Genomic DNA, 18,484 nt, shown 5'->3' on the forward strand with positions numbered 1-18,484 from the left:
GTGTTCTGTTAAAACAGAGAAAAGAGAAAGGAAAATCGACAATATTTTAACAATGTGGAGAGTTTTTTTTATTTCCATTTTTCTTGCCCTCAACGGTATGTATCATCCTGTCATCAGTCCAGTACAGTGCAGGGAGCACTTCCAAGTGGCTGGAGTCTCACCCAGACCCAGGGGCACATACTTTCTCATCTCCTTACACCTGAAAAGAGTGACTGACAGCAGCCTTCTAGGGAAATGTATCCAGCTCAGGGCCATGGAAAACCAGCTGTGCAACAGAGCCTTGAAGGGGGGAAACCCAGGACTGGAGAAATGGGAGGTTAGAGCTTCAAAAAGTTACAGCCGACCCTGTCTACACCTGAGGACTGTTTCAGAGCCAGTCAGGTAATTATAAGGTCCCTGGGGGTCCAATAAAGTGTTTAGATGTGATGATTGGGTTTGAAGTCAGGCCAGTTTTTCATGTCTGGAGCAACAAAAGTGCCAATTCAGCTTCGTTAAAGTACTGGAGTTTAAGACCAGTGTAGTGAATCAAAGCGAACCATCCTCTGTACATTATGGTGTGTAACAGCAACGCCCACTGGTAGAGAACTGGTAAAGATTGGGCTTTAAAAAGACCTGACTGTTGACCACTGACTTTTGCAGTTGGTCAGTTTTTAAAAATCTGATCTTTGTCCAAGACGGTAAATTTACCGTTCTTTGTTCAGCTGAGTTCCCCTCCTCATGCATTCTAAAGCACAGGCTACTTTTCCTTGGCAATTAAATGAGCCAACAGCTAAACCAACCTGGGACCTCTTACAAATCATTAGAGTAATAATCTTCAGCGTCTTGTCATTTTATTAATGATGTCATCACCAGTTTAAAAAAACTTTTTTTGATATTATATTCAATAAATATACAGGAACCGTTAACTTTTGATTCATAAAAGCATCCTCACGTTTCGCACCTAATTTCTTTTTAAAAGGGATTTTTACGGTTTAATCTTTTGAATTCAGTTTACAGATTCAGTCTGACAAGGACAAAAAAAGACTTTGGATTTATAATACATGATGTTTTGAATCTGGGTAAAGTACCAAGCAGATTGGATAATGGTGTACCAGACGGCTCCCCTTGAGCATTCATTCACACTTTGCACTCTGCAAATTAAAGTGTAAAGCAGCAGAAGTCGTACCTATTTGGCAAAGAAAACATTCATTGAGCAACAGTTTAAAAAAAAAAAAAAGAAACAAAACAAAACAAAACCACAAAGTGAAACCAACATGGCGACGTTGTAAAGTGACGTTTCAATCTTAGCTTGGAAGGTTTTACACAGAAGTTTAAAATGAACGTGGCAGGGCATACAGTATGTAACGCTTGTATTGCAAAGCCAGAGCTGGCAATGTGTTAAAGGGAGGAGTTCAAAACACTGGGCTGTGTGCTTATTTGCTCGGAGACTGTTTGTGCTCTGAAATCTATAACCATTACAACCTGCAGCTAGTTAACAAAGCTTAGCTAAGCTGAGCAGCAAAACTCTTTAGCGTTATTTTTTTAGCTGACTAACTCTAGCACTTGGCCTACATTATGTTGATGTGTTAGATTGATTTGCTGGTAGACAGATTTGGTAACCTTTGGTCAGAGCCTGGATGAATTATTTCTCCCTGATCTTAATTCTAAAATAAGCTAAGCTCAGCAAGACCAAGCTAAACTAATTGACATCAGGCTTTAACTGTTTATTTGATAGGTTATGATGTTTTGTCCTCATCAGCAGATAAGAGCACTCCCCAAAATGTCAAACTTTTCCCTTTAAAGATAACTTTTTTGTTCAACCATAATTCTAGAAGCACATTAAACTTGATTTTTCTTTATAATCACAACATTAATCAGACATCCAGAACTACTTCCTGTTGATTTTGGCAGCTTCACATTGCCGCATTTGATTAAGGGACATTGTAACCTTTAATTGCTTAATACTTTTTACACGTAAATGTAACTACTTCAATATCAGATCAGTTTTTTTGTACAAAGATAAGTTAGCATCCCGTCGCATTAAAAAACTGCCAGTTTTAACACTCGTCAATGAGTGCAGATCCTGCAAGCATAATTAGATGACAGAACGGTGGCTGGTTTTCATGATAAATTCGAGGCATTATGGTGACCGCTGAAGTGAATTCCTTCTTGAACACTAAAAACTACTGAAAATGTTTGGGTTGAGGTCCTGTGTGTTCCTCAGACTATGAAGTCTGCTTCTGATCTCCCATAGGCAGAGAGTCTGGAAAAAGAGATTTATACACATTGAACATTATTAAAAAAAGAAACAGTTCAATAAAATACTTCTGACCATCAGTGCTTCTGTCAAGTACAAGAAGTACAGTTTGAAACTGTAAAATAAAAAAAAACAAAACAAAGCAAAAAACAAACAAAAAAAAAGCACAGTGGCAGCCATGTGCCTTTGCCACTTTAGCTCTCTCACTGAACCTGTCAACAGGCAGCCTTGAACGCAGCCTTACATCAGTCTGTCAGTGAGTCAGTAACTGATATCTCCTTTGTCAGGTAGAGTTCATTGAGTCTTTTCTGTACACTGTGTACAAGCGTCCTCTTTCCTCAGCAGGACATCAAGAGGTGCAAATGACATCTGTAGTGGTTGATGAAGAGCATGATTGAAGAACATGAAAAGGGAGGAGTGACATCCACTGAAAAGGCTTGTTTTGTTGGCAGTGGTTCCTTTCAGCTTCCACTCTTTAAATTTTCAGAAGAGTTGTGTATTAGACCACAAGCCAACAGCTTTTTGAGATAACCTGTCTTTTTTTTCCCCAAAGGCAAAATCTCAACCTAAAAACTTCCCTCCTGTGCTTTTAACCTGACAGCCCAGCCATCCATCTTCATCACCACCGCTCGCCATGGGTGCTGCTGTTCTTTTAAATAACTCAGGTCCTTCACTCTGCTCTGCTTTGGGCTCTTTGCTGAGCTGCTCAGCATGATGCTAGATGAACTTGAAGCACTTGGTCTTGTCGTGGGGTAGACGAGTCTTAAAAAGCACAGAGTCCACACGGAACTGCGTGTACAGCAGCGGCATGTAGCCATACACCTTGACAAAGAAGTTGATGCACTTGTGGCGTTCGTGGAAGTGTGAGTCATCATGTGAGAGGGCCTGAGGGCAGCCAGGACAGCGGAAAGTCCAACGTGACGTCACCTGAGAAAGAGAGAAAGCTCGTCTGTAGATGTGTTGTTTACTTTGCAATATACAGCATCATAATGTCATTAATGCATAGGGAAGTGTTGCTTGATAAAACAGTTTATCACACAACATATAACAAAGCTTAAACCTGCTCATTTATTGAGGAGTATCTCCACATTTAGAGAAATCTTGTTTTAATTAAAGAGGGGGTATTATGCTGCCCCATATTTTAAACCTTGATACAAAGTAACCAGAGGTGCACTGATTGCAATTTTCTGGCCAATCACCAATCTTTAAAAAGCCTGACCTGCCAATACCGATTTTTATTTTTTATTTTTTATAACCAACAGCATATACCTTCAATGTTCCAATCTTATTTTATTGAAAGCCATTGAACAATATGAGAAACAATAAAATCTTTATGTTTTAACTTAAACAACCAATAGAGTGTCCTGAGCTTTAGGTCTCAGAGCAAAAAGCAACAATGGCTGGCTGTCAAACTTTCCCGGAGGTATATAAGATCAGTTTCATACACAAGGATAGGCTGATCACTGATCATCCAAAATTGGGGAAATCGGCATCGATCGATTGGTGCATGTCTAAAAGAAACAATATGTGCAACTTTCCAAACTGTTACATATTCCTGTGGTGGAAAAAAAAAATCAGAATCTTTCTGTAAACTACAAAAAACATTCCATTCTAAAAATAGCAACTGAAGATCCTGTCTAGGGTTAAAAAAGATGAGGTCATTGCATACTGATCTACTAACAAGTTCATGACATGTTGAAAGGTTGAGTCTCAGACGTCAAGATCTGCTTAAAGCTCTGTCCTCAACAGGCCTGCATAGGGCTGGCAAATCAGAGAGGAGGGGATTTTGGGGTGGAAAGCCTTTAGGAGACAGCAGAACCTTACCTTTGCTTTATATTTAGATTAATAGTGAGATTATACACCTTGTGCCTAATTTCTTTGAGTGCAGTGCACAAGTGTCAAGGTGTTTTTTTACCTGATGCTCTTCTCATTTTTACACTCAGTGCACATGTTTAAATAGTGAGTGAGTTTGCGCCCACGTTAGCAGTCATAAGCCTGTTGATCCCTTGAATATCAGCGTATCATTCATTCATTCCATAATCGTTTTAGAACCCAAACTCGGAAACCGCTGACGACTTGTTATTTCATTTCTCGTTTTCAAATCAAAAATCGGAAACCAAATAGCGGCCTAATTTTCGCTGCTCTGATGTATACGTGCTTTTTAAAGAGGGGAAGCGTGTCACACTTAGGAGGCGTCAGTTTTTTGTTTTTTTTTGTCATTTTTCATCACTATCACCTAAAAGGCTTGCTTCCCCTCAGCTACAAACTAGACACTCACCAATCTCTTCACCATGCCCCCTCTCTTTGATGTGCGCCTCCTCTTAATAACATGCACAAACTGATGCAGACACACCCACACACACACCCTCATACTCAGGGGAAATTCCTTTATCTACATGATTATTAGTGCTATCAAACATCATGCCCATTATGTTCATCCATTACAGTTTTTATTACATTACAAGCGTCCGGTGTATGGAAGACACATAAATAAAACCTTTTTCCTGAAACAAGTCAGCCTGGAACAACTATGATTCAGAAGAAATTCGCTTATTAAACCAACTCCTCGATCTAATTTTAGCTTAATGAGCTCGCCAGCCGCAGTTAGTAAAATCTCAGCAGATGATAAATAAAGAAAAAGAAAAACCCCCTAAAGCTGAGTTCGAATGTTGTTAAATCAGCACCGGCGGCACATTAAGAACAATTTATTTTCAGTTTTATTCGTCTGTGAGAGATATACTGAGAAAGTTGCTCACTATTTAGGACTCCACGTTCAAACTTGCCCCAAATTCATTATTCACAAGGCTTATTCCTCACAGTGCAATGCTGTCATGAAACACACTCCATCAAAAGACGTCCTTAATTCTCCCCTGTAACACCCTGAATATTAACATCCTGCCAAATCAAAAAGAACTTAAACTGAAAACTGCAACGACTTTTCTGTTCCAACAGCTTCCTCCAGCTTGCTTACTGTAATTATTTGTCTCGCCATAAATATGCACTCTGGTTATAAATGTGCTTCCAATAGAAAAAAAATCCAGGGGCATAAAAAAAGAGGCAGAACACACAAATTTGATGTTGTGTTGTTGATTTCTAATTTGTGTTTGAGTATTGGACATGTCACTTTGAGTAATGTGAGGCTAAGTGAGCAGAAATATAAATACACTGAGGCCTGAGGGGGATGCACAGTGTGGGGATTCTGACCTTAATGGGAGGTTTGCGTGTGATGTGAGAGACCAGGAAGTTCATGGCGATGTCCTCGCAGTTTATATACTCGTCCACCATATCCCTGATGGCCTGGGGCATCACGTAGGAGTACAGGTAGGCGTAGTACTACAACAACAATACAGAGTGACATGTGAATGATACGGCTCATCAATCAGGCCCTCATATTTCTTTTTTCCATTGGTTTATTGTATTTTATGTTTTTAATAGAGAGCACAAGATCTGACCTTATGGAAGAACGCCGCTCCTGTCAGGACCATGGAGAGCTCACAGGAGTAGTTGGAGTTGTAGAGCCAAGACTGATGGTTAACATCCCACGCGTGATACCTCCCAGGAAATCCCACGATGCGGTCTCTGGCCTCACGCCAGACTCTGTGAGCCACAAAGTAAGAATTTCAAAACAATTAATTAGAACTCACTGGAAGGGATTGATAAATATTTTGTGGTTGTGTTACTTTTTTATGATCATTAGTTTGGTTTCCAAGTGTCTGTTTGGGCATATGCGCCACATTTTTCATCCATCTGTTTTCAACTCGTCATCTTTACAAGCAATGTGACGACTATCTGCCTCTTGGGAGCAATTAAGTAACCATTGTGTCGTCTTCTTCTGTTGCATGTGACCGTTTTAATAAGATATTGTAGTAAAAAATCACTCTCGGCTTAAATGTACGCATACTGTAGTGCCGTTGCTGTAAGGAAGTCTTGGACATAAAAATGTTTCCAGAAATGAAAGGAATCGGGTCTATGCGCTCATGTGCATAAGTTCAGCTGCTGTGTGATGCTTTATCTTTACAGGCAATGGGGGTAAGGAAACATTCCCGGGTAAGTTCGAAGAAGTCTGAGATAATTCATGACAAATGACCCCGCTCACACTTAGACACACACAGAGTCAATTTCTGCCTGTCTGGACAAGCTGCTGCAGCACAGAGTAGCAAAGACGACAAGTAGTGGGGAAGGTATGGCACAGGAGTAACAACAGCTTATTTGATCATTTAATTGGTTTAAACATGGCCTTCAAGTTCAGCTTATCTGAGTGCAGCATTAGCAAATAAATCATAGACACGATGCACAGAGCGTGTTTAACTTTTATTCCCCGTTTCTTTCTCTGATGGCTGGTTCAGCGGCACCTTTCTAAGCACATTTTCTTATAGGAGGCAAACATTTTGTTTGTGTTTCAAGGTGTTTAATCACAGAGGAATGAAATTATGTCTGGAGTGTCAACATAAATTATTGATATTTTAATTAATTTACAGTCTAGACAATACAGAGCTATCAAAAAAGCAAGAAGTATAATTTTTGTAACTCTGAAAAAAAAAGAACGAATAAATCCACTCTAAGATAATAAAATATTAAAGATACCAGTGAGGATGAATTCATTTTGTAGGCACATTTTGTTTTAAGTGACACAGTGTTCATTTCGTTGACATAGACTATGATGAAAAATATTTATCAATTATCCTTTTTCACAGATAAATGGTAAATAAAATTAAATAAAAATTCAGTGATGATGACAAAGACTGAGACAAATTTAGGTTGGTTACATTATATCTGACTAAAATCTGCTAGTACTTACTTGACTAAAACTAGACTGAGACTAAAACTCTTATGGTATTTAGTAGAGGTGTCCCAGTCCGATATTAATATCGGATATCGGTCCGATATCAGCAAAAGAACAAATATCGGTATCGTATTGGAATGCATCTAAAATCTCCTATATAAGCACTCCGATATAAGCAGTCCATTCCAGACTCCGCTCCTGCTGTTTTTATTTGATTTATTTAGGTTATTTTCTGGGTTTTCTAATTTATTCTTTATTTTATTCAATTACTAGTATTTTTTATGTTTAATGTTAAAATTTCTGTTACCCATTGGTTAATAACAAATGGGTCTGTTTTTCCTCATACCTACTGTTGCTGATTACTGTTCTTTGTTTGAATAATATCACTTAATCAAGCCTTTTCTAACATGACATACTACAAAATCAGTAATAAAAGTATGCATGTTAAATGCTGATATTGTATTGGATTAATATCAGTATCGGCCAATACTCAATGCTGCAGTATCGGTATCGTATCGGAAGTGAAAATGTAATATTGGGACATCCCTAGTTAACTAAAACTAGATTAAGACTAAAGTATTTCAGACTAAAACTAAATGGTGTGCTATTCAATAAGCTGAGACTAAGACTAAATAAGAATTTGCTCTCAAAATTAACACTGAAGTGACAATCATCTCAATCAACAGAGCCCAGATCATGGGAAAATGTTTTATTTACGTTGCTTGTGCAATTTGTTCCGTCCACATACCTGAATCCAAACATGATCTCATCATGGCGGAGGTGTGCATCATCATCTATTGACAGTATGGCCTCTGTTTCTATGGCGTCCCAGGGCAGAAAGCGGTTGTTGAGACTGTTCTTTTCTGTTCGGACAACCTGCAGGGGGAAGACCACTTCTTGTGAGGCATCTCTGTAAGCTGTGACTTAAGAAGTATGTTCCCACTCAAAGCATCTTAAGTGTTGCTTGTGCTGTGCATTGCTGAAGTGCCTGTAGACTTATAGCTTTATAGCGCTTTACTGTTTTCACCCAATACTTCCCAAAACTGAAAGGGAACTACACAGAAAAGCTGCAAACCAGCAAACAAACAAGCTTTGAGATGCAACAACATCCCTCCTTTAAACATCCCCAGAGCTCAGTGCCAGATAGTACCTGGGATTTTTCTAGCACTAACAAATGCAAAGTGGCTTTTTTAGCTTCTCTCTCGCGGCTTACTACTTGTCCTGTCCCTGTCACCAACTAATGGTGTGAATATAAACCACATGAATATTTTATTCTCAAGACTCAATTCAAAAGCACAAATTTCATTATTCATGGATATCAGACCTCTTTCAGAGTAAGGTTGCTGGTAATATTTTTTTGCTTCTGGAGACTTTGAAGGACACATTGATCTAAGCAACTAAAGAACATGTTAATTAACTTTGTACACCTTTGGTACTTCAGAAGAGATACAGTTTGCCTCTTTGGAAGCAGAAATAAGATGAACTCACCACAATTGGCAGGCCGATGTCCGGCCACAGAAGATCATCTGAAGGAGGCTTAGGTGAGTTCCACACCACCACTACCTTGTTGAGATATGGAAGTCCATTCAACCTCTCCAGAGAGTTCATCAGCACCTCCTCCCTCTCGTAAGTCAACATGACAACAGTGAATTGTTCTCTCGGCACATTCCCTCCCAGAGCTGCCTGAAACTCTTTCCCTGAGCCTCCTGTACCTCCACCGATGGGCCTGAAGCCAGTGCCTGAGCCCAGGAATTTGGCCTCAGAGGGCAACACAGGGTCCAGGGGAGTGTGAGGAAACAGATGGAAAGGTCCAGGCGCCCTGTTCCATGCTCTATAGGTGTCTGCAGCTGTGTACGTGAAGTTGCGGAGGAAGCGAGGAGAGGCGTAAGGGGGCTCTGTCTCAACAGGACCCAAATCCAGATCCCCATTATCTGCAAGGTTAGCATCAGTCCCTGCCAGCTTCCCTGCTTTATGAGGAATCTCTTGAGCAGGCTCTTCTTTTATGGGTGCTGCAGGAACCTGGATGCTGGTTCTGATGCTGGCTAAAAGAGTGTTGAGGACATTTTCAGAGGTGGAGAAGTAGGTCTCCCACAGGAAGCGGCCCTGCCGCCTCATAGCTAGCATGTCGTTATCTGATAGGCTACGCAGGAGGAAGTGGAGCTCTGTGACACGAGGCTTTGGGACTATAATGGAAGCTTCACTCCATCGAATAAACTGGTGGTAGGGTAATCTTGAGTGGTCCCCTAGCACAACTGGGATTGTACCCACCTCTAGAGCTTCAAAGAGCCTCATCCCACAGCCGGCTGATGCCACCACCTGACCGTCCCCTGGAGCAATCACCAGAGCAAAAGTTGAAGCCTTGAGCACCTCCAGTCGATCCTCCCTCTCTCCACAGAGCGCCCACTCAGTCGGCAAACTTGACCTTGGGTTTTTACAGGTGAACTCTACCAGCACCTGATCCAAGTGGCTGTCCTGTACTGCCTTCAAAGTGCCGATAATGCGATCATCATAGTCAGCTGGTGGATCTCCTTCCATTTCCTCCTCAAAAGACTGAGGAGGTGACTCCTGTAAGCTGCTCCTCAATGACTCCACCTTCTCTCCCTGGAAGGTGAAGAGGTATTTCCTTTTCACAGGAACTTGAGGTGGCACTTCTAAAAAGTTTGGCTCTGAGAGCGCATGCACCAGTGGGGAAACCACTAAGTCAAAGCCCTCACGGTATTGCTGCTCCAGGAAGGTGGACTGAGCGATCGCTGCCCTCCCTGTGCTCACGTTATACAGGAAGTTCTGGGTCAGGGACTTTCTTGAGAGATGCACCAGCACATGATTGTGTCCATCTGATCTCCAGTAAGGGAGAGCTTTGAGTTGTTTCTCCAGCTCTGAAGGAGGCGGCATAGGAGAGGAGGAAGACTCCTGTAGCTCTCCCACCAGCACCAAATATAGACAAGCTATGCTGGGGTTATCAGTCACATAAATGTTGCTCTTAACTGATGCTGCAAAAGCTTGCTTTACCAGAGGGTCAAGATAATCCCCCCATGGATAGGAACTTGGGTCGTAGACATACACAGGGAATCCAGATGTAAGTGGGCAGCGCGCATAGTCGAAGCAGGAGCGAAGGCGGCAGGACCGTGCAGACTTTGGTGGAGGGAGTCCTGGGTCTTCTTTGTCTGGCAGCAATCTGACTGGCAGCGATAGCTTGGGCTGGTTCTGAGCCATCAGTTCTTTATAGGAATGCTCTGTCTGGCTAATCACATTCTTAAGCTGCAGAAGATCCTGCTTTGCGCTGTCGATGCTGCGCTTGCAGGCTTCAATGCGCAGGTTGAGTCGAGCGATTTCTCCATTGAGCTCTTGCCTCTTAGATTCAAGCTGAAGCAGCTCCTCGCTGACCGACTCACGGATTCGGCACAGATCTTGCACATGCTTGGCCTCGCACAGTTCACCACCAGGCCGTGGACCAAAGATGCGTTTGTCAGGACCCCCGGCTTCATCTATCGTGGTGAGGTAGTAATGAGCGATGAGTGGGAAGAAGACCAGGATGAAAAAGAGCATGAAGCTGAGCCACGTGAGACGCACACGGCGCAACACCCATGGCTGGCCACCGGCACCAACTCCACCGCCGTTGCGCTGCATTGTTGACTCTCTCAGTCAGCTCCTCATCCCACCTGGGAACAGTTGCTATGGTGATCAGCAGCAGCCATAGTACGACCTTGTCAGCAAGGTAGCTGGATGGATACTAAATCATCAAGGCTGGGCTGTGGCTGCGTCCTTCTGCAGAGGTCATCCGAGGCTTTCCTCTTCTTACAGAGTCGTGTGGACCTCAGCAAGAGGTGTCGCCTCATCTAAATCTAAAACACCTTGTGCTATGTCATAGCCCTCACAGACTAATGCCATTTCTGTTGTTGGGTTGATCTATTACTAATCTATGTCAGAAAACAGTCCCACGTAGAAAACGAGGCTGCCTCTTAGTAGGTGATGCAGGGAGAGCATGGCTGCTCACAGGTCATTGAGGATGTTGGGTGGGCCGGTTTCTATCTGAGATGTGTGCATCTTGTGGTACCTTGGCGGAGAATCCTCAGGAGATGAGGTTTGGGAAATCTCTTCTTTGAACAAGAACCTGAAAGAGAGAAAGGAAATAGTGAGTGCAATGATTTGGGAAAGATCTTTGACAAGTGTTAAACTACAAGAAAAAACAAGTCCTGTTTTTCCCTCTGTCACTTGTATGGCCGACCTCTTGTGAAATTCATAGCTACAATCCTGAGTCCTTAGGTTTTAATTTACACTAACATACAGTTGCATGAGGTTTTCCAGTCTTCAGTGTAAATGTATCAGGACCCAGTCTGTATCTCTCTGCACACTGTGCATCATTGCCTGGTCCAGGAAATGCGGCAGAATACCTGGGGTATCTGTTTCTTCAAATTTCCTCTTACTCCCAAGTCACACAGGGAGAGCTCAAAACAGGAGAGAGCCATCACGGGTAAACTACACGCTGCTGCAAGCCAACACCTCCAGCAAATCTCATTAAAGGCCTCCTCCTGCACCCAGACCTCGTCGCTGACTCAAATTACTGAACACCCCTGATAACAGTCCATCACACAGGGTGATGCGGAATCATCCTTTCTTGCTCAGGGGGGAAAAGGCTTTAACAAAGGAAATCAAACTTACTTTTTGATGCACTAGTGCTCTTAGTGTTTTTGTTAATTAATTTTTCAAGATATCCCCGAGGCAACTGGGCTCTTGGGCTTTTTTAGGATAAAGTGGTTTGTGCTTATCCTCACAACATAGAAGTATTTTCATGTTAGGCTGACAGATGGAACACAGTTTGATATGTGTGTTAGAGGCAAAACATGCAGCGTAACACATTAGTTATGTGTGTCCCTAGCAGAAAAAAGACTCTTGGCATGTGTGTTACAAAGCAAAATGTGACTCACATGACAAGATTCACATCAGAGCAGTTGCACCTAAAGGTGTCTCCAACTAGCTGTCAGTTCGTTTCAAAAATGCAAAGAATGCAAAAATTGAAGCCCTCCGGAGTTGAATGTTCAGTGTGCAGAAGTTTAACAAAAGCTTGAGGCTACAAGCCCAAACAAAACTGGAAATGATATTCCCTCTAAACATCCCTTAAGATTCTTACGTCATCAGCACAATCTAACTTTCTCCACGAGCAGCAGACAGTCTCTTCTCTGAGCACAAGCCAGATATCACACCACAGCACAAGCCCTGCGGATGTCAAACTGATAGGCCATGTGCCAAACAGTCCTTATCAAACTCACAACTGAAGCCATAACAGTGAGAGTGAACTTTGATTAAGTTGTGGAGTTCAGGGTGACACAGTCAGGCTGGAGGCAAAGAGGAGCGAGGTCGGAAGGTGTTTACCTTCCGACAGCATAAAACCTCCCCCTGATAAGGGAACTTTTCACCGTGCTACTGAACCCAAACCTCAGTGTTTGTTATGCTTTTATGACAGACTGGTTGGATCATGGTGTAGACAGATACCATCTTAGAACACAAATAGAAAAAAAAACAGCTTTAATTCAGTCTAAATCAAGTAATCGCTTCTCCCTGCTGCCTCCATGTGACTGGCATTACTGACGCCCCCCTTCTCATCCTGAAATACTACATCCTGCTATACAGCTGGCATGTGTATGTGCATCTGTCAAGCAGAGGAATGAGGAAATGTGCCAGCCAATCACATGACAGGCATGCGTTTTCATCTAGCCTAAAATGACCAACATCATGCTGCTACTTGTCTGAATGAGCACTGAACCTCTCCTATTATCAGACTGCGGGATGCCAAACCAGTGTGACTGACTTCTCTGATGAAGGATAAAAGCTCTTTATGCCATGCAAGAAACTAAAATACATACAATTGGCTCAACAGATTTATCTTTACCACATCCAACAAGTCCAATGATTATTTTCATTAGCTGCTAATTTCCTAATTTACCCAACAGATTGTTATGCCAGAAAATAAAAACGGTAATTATTTGCCTCATCAGACCCCAAAATAAACCCTTTTGTCTTTCTTAGTTGTTTTGCTGAGCCAATGTTGAATAATGAGATATTCACAGCAATATATCAACAAACTGATATTTGAGAGGCTAAAACAGAACCGCTTGAATAATAGTGAGAATAAAACAAAACAGTTGGCAGTTTTTAATGAGAAAAAAGACTTTTAGCTAAATTTGTTAACAGCAGCGCTCATGTTATTTGATTAAAAGAATAAAAAAAACTATCATACTCTATAGTGGCTAGATGTTTTATCCAAGATGTCCTTATCCAACTTAAAATCCCTGTGAAGACTTTCAAGTGACAGTGACAGTGATTTTCCATAATCGATGCACTGTGCTGCGCCATTATTGTATTTTACTGTTACAGTAATTTCTCTTCAGTTTATTTGTCTTCTTCCTTTTTTGTTGTATTATTTAGCGGTTGGTAACTAGCTAAAGGTGCGTCACATGTAAACAGATCAGCGTGGTGGAGGAGAAGCCGAGCCAGCAGTTGAGGGAAACAAGTAAACATGCAAATAATGGCATAGCTGGAGAAAGTGGTTCGTCAAAAAAATTCCAGAGTTTGGGAGTATTTCATGTAGGGCTGAACGATTTTGGAAAAAAAATCTAATTGCATTTTTTTTTTAACCAATGTTGCGATTTCAGCATTATTCACTAAACACAAGCAATAAATCACTCTATAGAACAACCAATATGACAAAGGATACTGTCAACATATAAACAGTTCTTTACTGTAGGCCAGGTCTTCATGTTAAGATGTAATGAGATGAATTGATATGAATAACATATCTTTATGTAACTATTACAATCACAGCAGGATATTGACTGATTGATTTAACTTCAAGCCTTGTAGACATGTAACATTATTATTATTATTAAATACCTTAAATAAAATCAGAGAAAGGAAGAAAAACACTGCAGAAAAAAAGGCATTGTATGGACAATAATTTGAAAAATAACCATGACTCCTCTCCTCTATGAATCCCACACCAAGTAAAGTGCAGAAGTATAAATAAGACCCAATCTCTAGCTCAACCAGTAAAATATGTCAACATGTGGGATTCACTTTTTAAATGCATTTTTAAACATTGTCTTTTTTTTTTAATTGCAGTCTTTGTGATTTTATAAACACTCCTTTTATATGTTGTGAAATGCATGGTATGTCTTTTAGGATTCGTTTCGTCTTTTTATTAAATCATCACTCTGTTTGAAAACCACGAGGAGATCATTAAACCAACGTTAGCATTAGCGTTAGCTGCTACAGATAGTGGTAGGGCAGAGAGGGTGTACTGTTTGACCTGCAGGTGAAAAGATTGAGGACACATTTTATTTAATTTGCCTTTTTGGCCCACTACGTTCTTAATCTGATAACAACACAATATATTTTCTATCATTTTGCCCATACAGTTGATTCTTAAAGTGACAACACTTTCATTTTATTTGTTAAACTTTACAAATTTAGCATCTGGTCAGCTTAAACTATGTTCAAATATGTTGTTTCTTTGCATATATCTTTAAGCAAACAATAGTCATCTACTAAAACAATATATGTTTGGTTCATGAATTGTACTATTATGCAGAATGTGATGTTTTTCCTATCAGTTTTGAAATGAAAACAATGACAAAGTTGTTGTTTGGTAACGCCATTAGGTAGACTGTGATGTCTCCACTATAATTTATGTATCTCAAAAATCTACAAATTTTAAACCAAGGCAACAATATATTGAAATACTTTCATAAGTAAAGGTTATGTATGTTTTATTCAAGTTATGTTAAGTCGTGTTATTCTTATGAAAAAGCAGCTGTACTGCTAACTCTCTGACGTACAACCTCAAGTTGTTTCATAAAAACATTTCCGGACTTGAAATGCAACACATGATGAATGTTTCTAAATTCAAACATTTCAGATAATTTGAGTGCATAACTCAAATACAAATCATGTTTTCCAGGTTGATTTCAAGTATCTTGTCCAAGAAATGCTCTATGCAACATCTCAAAACGTTGTCAGAGTGTGCAGTATTATACAGCAGCATAAGGTCACTTTGTTGCTTCTGTAGTTTTTCTAAAAAACAGATCACCTTCCCCCTAACTTCTCATCTGAATATCCTAAATTCAGCTCAAAGAGCATTGGTATGAAATAAATGCAGAAGTGAAAGTATATGAAGAGCTAGAGGGAAAGCCCCAGTTAAATAATGTGACAGAGAAATTCAGGTTATCTTTACACAAGTACAAGCTCTAGTCTCTCAGAGTTAACTACCACTGGGGGCTCTGCAGCAGCTAAGAGGTACTGTGTACAGTAAAACCCTCCAGAACAGGTGACCCTGTGAACACTGATCCTCCCCCTGCTGCTCTGTCATGTGCCCGAGGTGCAGAGTGACCGGGAGGGGACTATCACAACACTCTGATTAATTGCTGCATGACTGCCAGTGTCACAGGGGTAATGGCAGACAGATGTTGGCAAATGCTGCAGCTAAGCCTAATCTGAAGCCGAAAAAAACATGCTGGGTTTAAAGCCCTGCCTGTAGAAACAGAGAAACACACATTCACACAGATAGGCGCTAAATCTCAATCTCTCTCTGCAGCGTCCTGATCTGCAGAGTGCCTCCTTCTCTCCACCACTCTGGCCTTAATCTGACTGCTTTCTGCTCAGGAAACACAGGGCAGCAGTGATCGAGCTAGACGTCTTGTAGGCACTGATGATGAGCCATAGTTACCTGCGGCTGAGCAGCCTGTGAGGAGTAGTTGCTGTCTTTTTCATTACCACTTGTAAGCTTGGAGCATACAAGGCAGCACAGGTTTCAGAGTGAGCTCTTTAAAAGTATTTGAGCTTTCTCTGACATGCCCTTCCTTGCCTCATAAATCACAGATAACACACACACTTACATTAAACCACAAGTCAATGTGCTGAAAGATCATAAAACAGGAAGCAAAAAAAAAAAAAGCCTAGGCAGCCACAGATGTCACAGTTGCGTATTAAGATGATGCTTGAGTATCAATTCTACAAATGGTGTTTCACATGGTTGCTGTTTTTATGGTCCAAGAATTCCTTAGACTTCCTTTCTAGTGCACACAAAGAGCAATAACTTTCTCTGATCTGCTCGTTTCTCCACTTTTGATCCTTAATTTCCTGACTAGCTTACAGTTTCACATGAAATTGAAAACAAGTGTAGTTGCGCTTTGAGACGAGAGAGCAAATGTGTGTTGGTTTTTTAAATCAGTGCAGTATCTCACAAATGATGAATGACTTAAGAAGTGGATCACAAAAAAAATCTGGGCAATTTCCGTATGATTTGATGTGTGTGAAGACGGACTATAGTTATCTCTCTTCTGTCATGTTGTCACTTGTAAGTATCTGGCTTTTAGTACTTTTAGTACAGGGTTTGTGATTATTCTCCACCTATAATGGAATTTTGCTGAACAATCTGAAGGCTTTTTGTCATTTTGACACATTGTAATACCAAGAGAAGTCCACTAGTATCATAAACCAGGGCCCACTTATCACAGAGCACAGCCAATACGAAAGAAAATCCCACACAAATTGACTCCCAAATATGGCACAGTGTAAACATGGAGCATCAGTTCAATTTTTTAGACAACTGGCACCCTAGCTCTTTCTTTATGCTGTGTCTAGTTTTATCAGTGTTGTAGGTTTTTGAGACCCCAGGCTCATGGGATCACAACAGCGGGCATTACCGTCAAGGGAGCTACTCTTCAGGTGTTCCACAAAAAAATGAACTATTCTATTGTCATATTTGGCTTTTTTTAGTGAATGCTTGCTGCAGACACCTAAGAGCGCTTCTTCTCAGACAGCCTGGCCACATTGGCTCTGAGAGGTGCTAGTCAAAACTCTCAGTATAGCTTGAAGATGGACATCACTAAACCCAGACTCAGGGGCCGTTTACACGACAACGGTTTTAGGCTGAAACGCTAAAGTTTTGTTGTGTTTCAGCCTCACTTTTACACGGAAACGCCGTTTCAGCCGACCTAAAATGCAAACTTTTGAAAATGGCCACCAGAGTGGGATTTTTCTGAAATGCTCCCAACACCGTTGCCGTGTAAACAGTAAGCCGGCGTTTTCAGTGGAAACACTGACGTCACACTCTGCCTCGCGCGTGCACATACAACAGGACAACAGTACCGTTGTTACGATCCTCGTAAACTACCGTGTCGTGCTTGTGCTGCTGAATCTGCTGCATCTGCTGACTGTCTTTCCACAAAATGTGCATCTTTTGCTCCACTTTTTAACTAAGTATTCCCCAATACACCAGATGATCAGCTAAACTCTACTCTACTACAGCGTTTTCAGTCCTACAGCGTTTCCTTGTAAACACAGATTTGTTTCACTGTGTTTTTACAGCGTTTCAGCATTTTCAGATAAAACGTTCTCGTGTAAACGGGGCCTTATTCTTTGATTTAGCTCCTTTCTTGCTCTCTGGAATATATTTTTGTTGCATTGACAGCTCTTTCCTTAACTGTGCAGCTTGTTGTGTCTATGCGTGAGGTTATACTCTTCTTACTCTCTTTGCATTTGAGACGTGTTATATACTAAACTCAATACAACAATAATTATTCTTCAACAACTCTTGCAACACTTGGTGTCAGACGTCAACTTTTAATTAGGCTTTCGTAAGAGAAATTTTGATTTAACATTGATCTAAGGATGTTGGCAGAATGCCAAATGTTTGTTGGGTTCACGCATTGATTGTGCTGTGTTCAGGGTCAACTCAGAAATCAGATATTTCTTCCTTAGTCCCAAAAAATTGACTGGGCCATGAAGATGGCAGGCTAGATTTCACTATAAATTGATATCAAGTGTTGGGCTGTATATGGCCCATGGGCAGTGAGTTTGAAGGTCTTCGCTGTTGCGCTCCCTGCCTTGGCTTTTTGTGTATGCATATAAAAAAGAAAGGTGAGGTGTGCCCTACCCACTTCAAGCTTTGGCATTTCATGTGGGCTATGTGATGATTTTTTTTTCTTTAACAAGAGTGGTCCTGACTAGGGCTGAACGATTTTGGAAAATAATCTAATTGCGATTTTTTTTTTTTTACCGATATTGCAATTGTGGTTTAGCATTAGATAAAATTATCATTAAATACCTTAAATAAAATCAGAGAAAGGAACAAAGCACTGCAGAATAACAGGCCTATTATGAACAATAGAATAAAAAATAAATATGAAGCCTCTCATCTATGAATCGCACATAAAATACAGTGCAGAAATGTAAATAAGACCAAATCTCAAGGTCAGCCACTGAAATATGTCAACATGTGGAATGTACTTTTTTATAAAATGAAAAAGAAACACTGTGTGAAAATAAATTCAAATATTAATTGTATAGAAATCATACTGATCCCTCATCAGTAACAAAACACAAACTTAAGTAAATGCACTAAAAAATTTTTTGTTTGTTTTTTAAATTGCAGCCTTTGTGATTTGAAAATTGCATTTTATTACATTGCG

General features: G+C 40.7%; 1 protein-coding gene across 1 annotated transcript in view; it reads right to left on the minus strand.

The window, feature by feature from the left end:
- Window positions 1–58: 58 nt before the first annotated feature.
- Window positions 59–18,484, minus strand: part of extl3 (exostosin-like glycosyltransferase 3) — a 44,477-nt gene continuing 26,051 nt past the window's right edge. The window contains exons 2-6 of the mRNA XM_074685191.1: window positions 8,508–11,130; window positions 7,768–7,895; window positions 5,689–5,833; window positions 5,441–5,569; window positions 59–3,163 (exon numbers count right to left, since the gene is read on the minus strand). Of these exons, the coding sequence (XP_074541292.1) occupies window positions 2,954–3,163; window positions 5,441–5,569; window positions 5,689–5,833; window positions 7,768–7,895; window positions 8,508–10,646 (2,751 nt within the window). The 5' untranslated portion in view covers window positions 10,647–11,130 and the 3' untranslated portion in view covers window positions 59–2,953. The remainder of the gene's footprint in view (window positions 3,164–5,440; window positions 5,570–5,688; window positions 5,834–7,767; window positions 7,896–8,507; window positions 11,131–18,484) is intronic.

The sequence above is a fragment of the Halichoeres trimaculatus genome, unplaced genomic scaffold, assembly GCF_033239565.1.
Source record: "Halichoeres trimaculatus isolate MK-OKI-2021-1 unplaced genomic scaffold, fHalTri1.1 fHalTri1_scaffold_13, whole genome shotgun sequence".
Classification (NCBI taxonomy): Eukaryota; Metazoa; Chordata; class Actinopteri; order Labriformes; family Labridae; genus Halichoeres; species Halichoeres trimaculatus.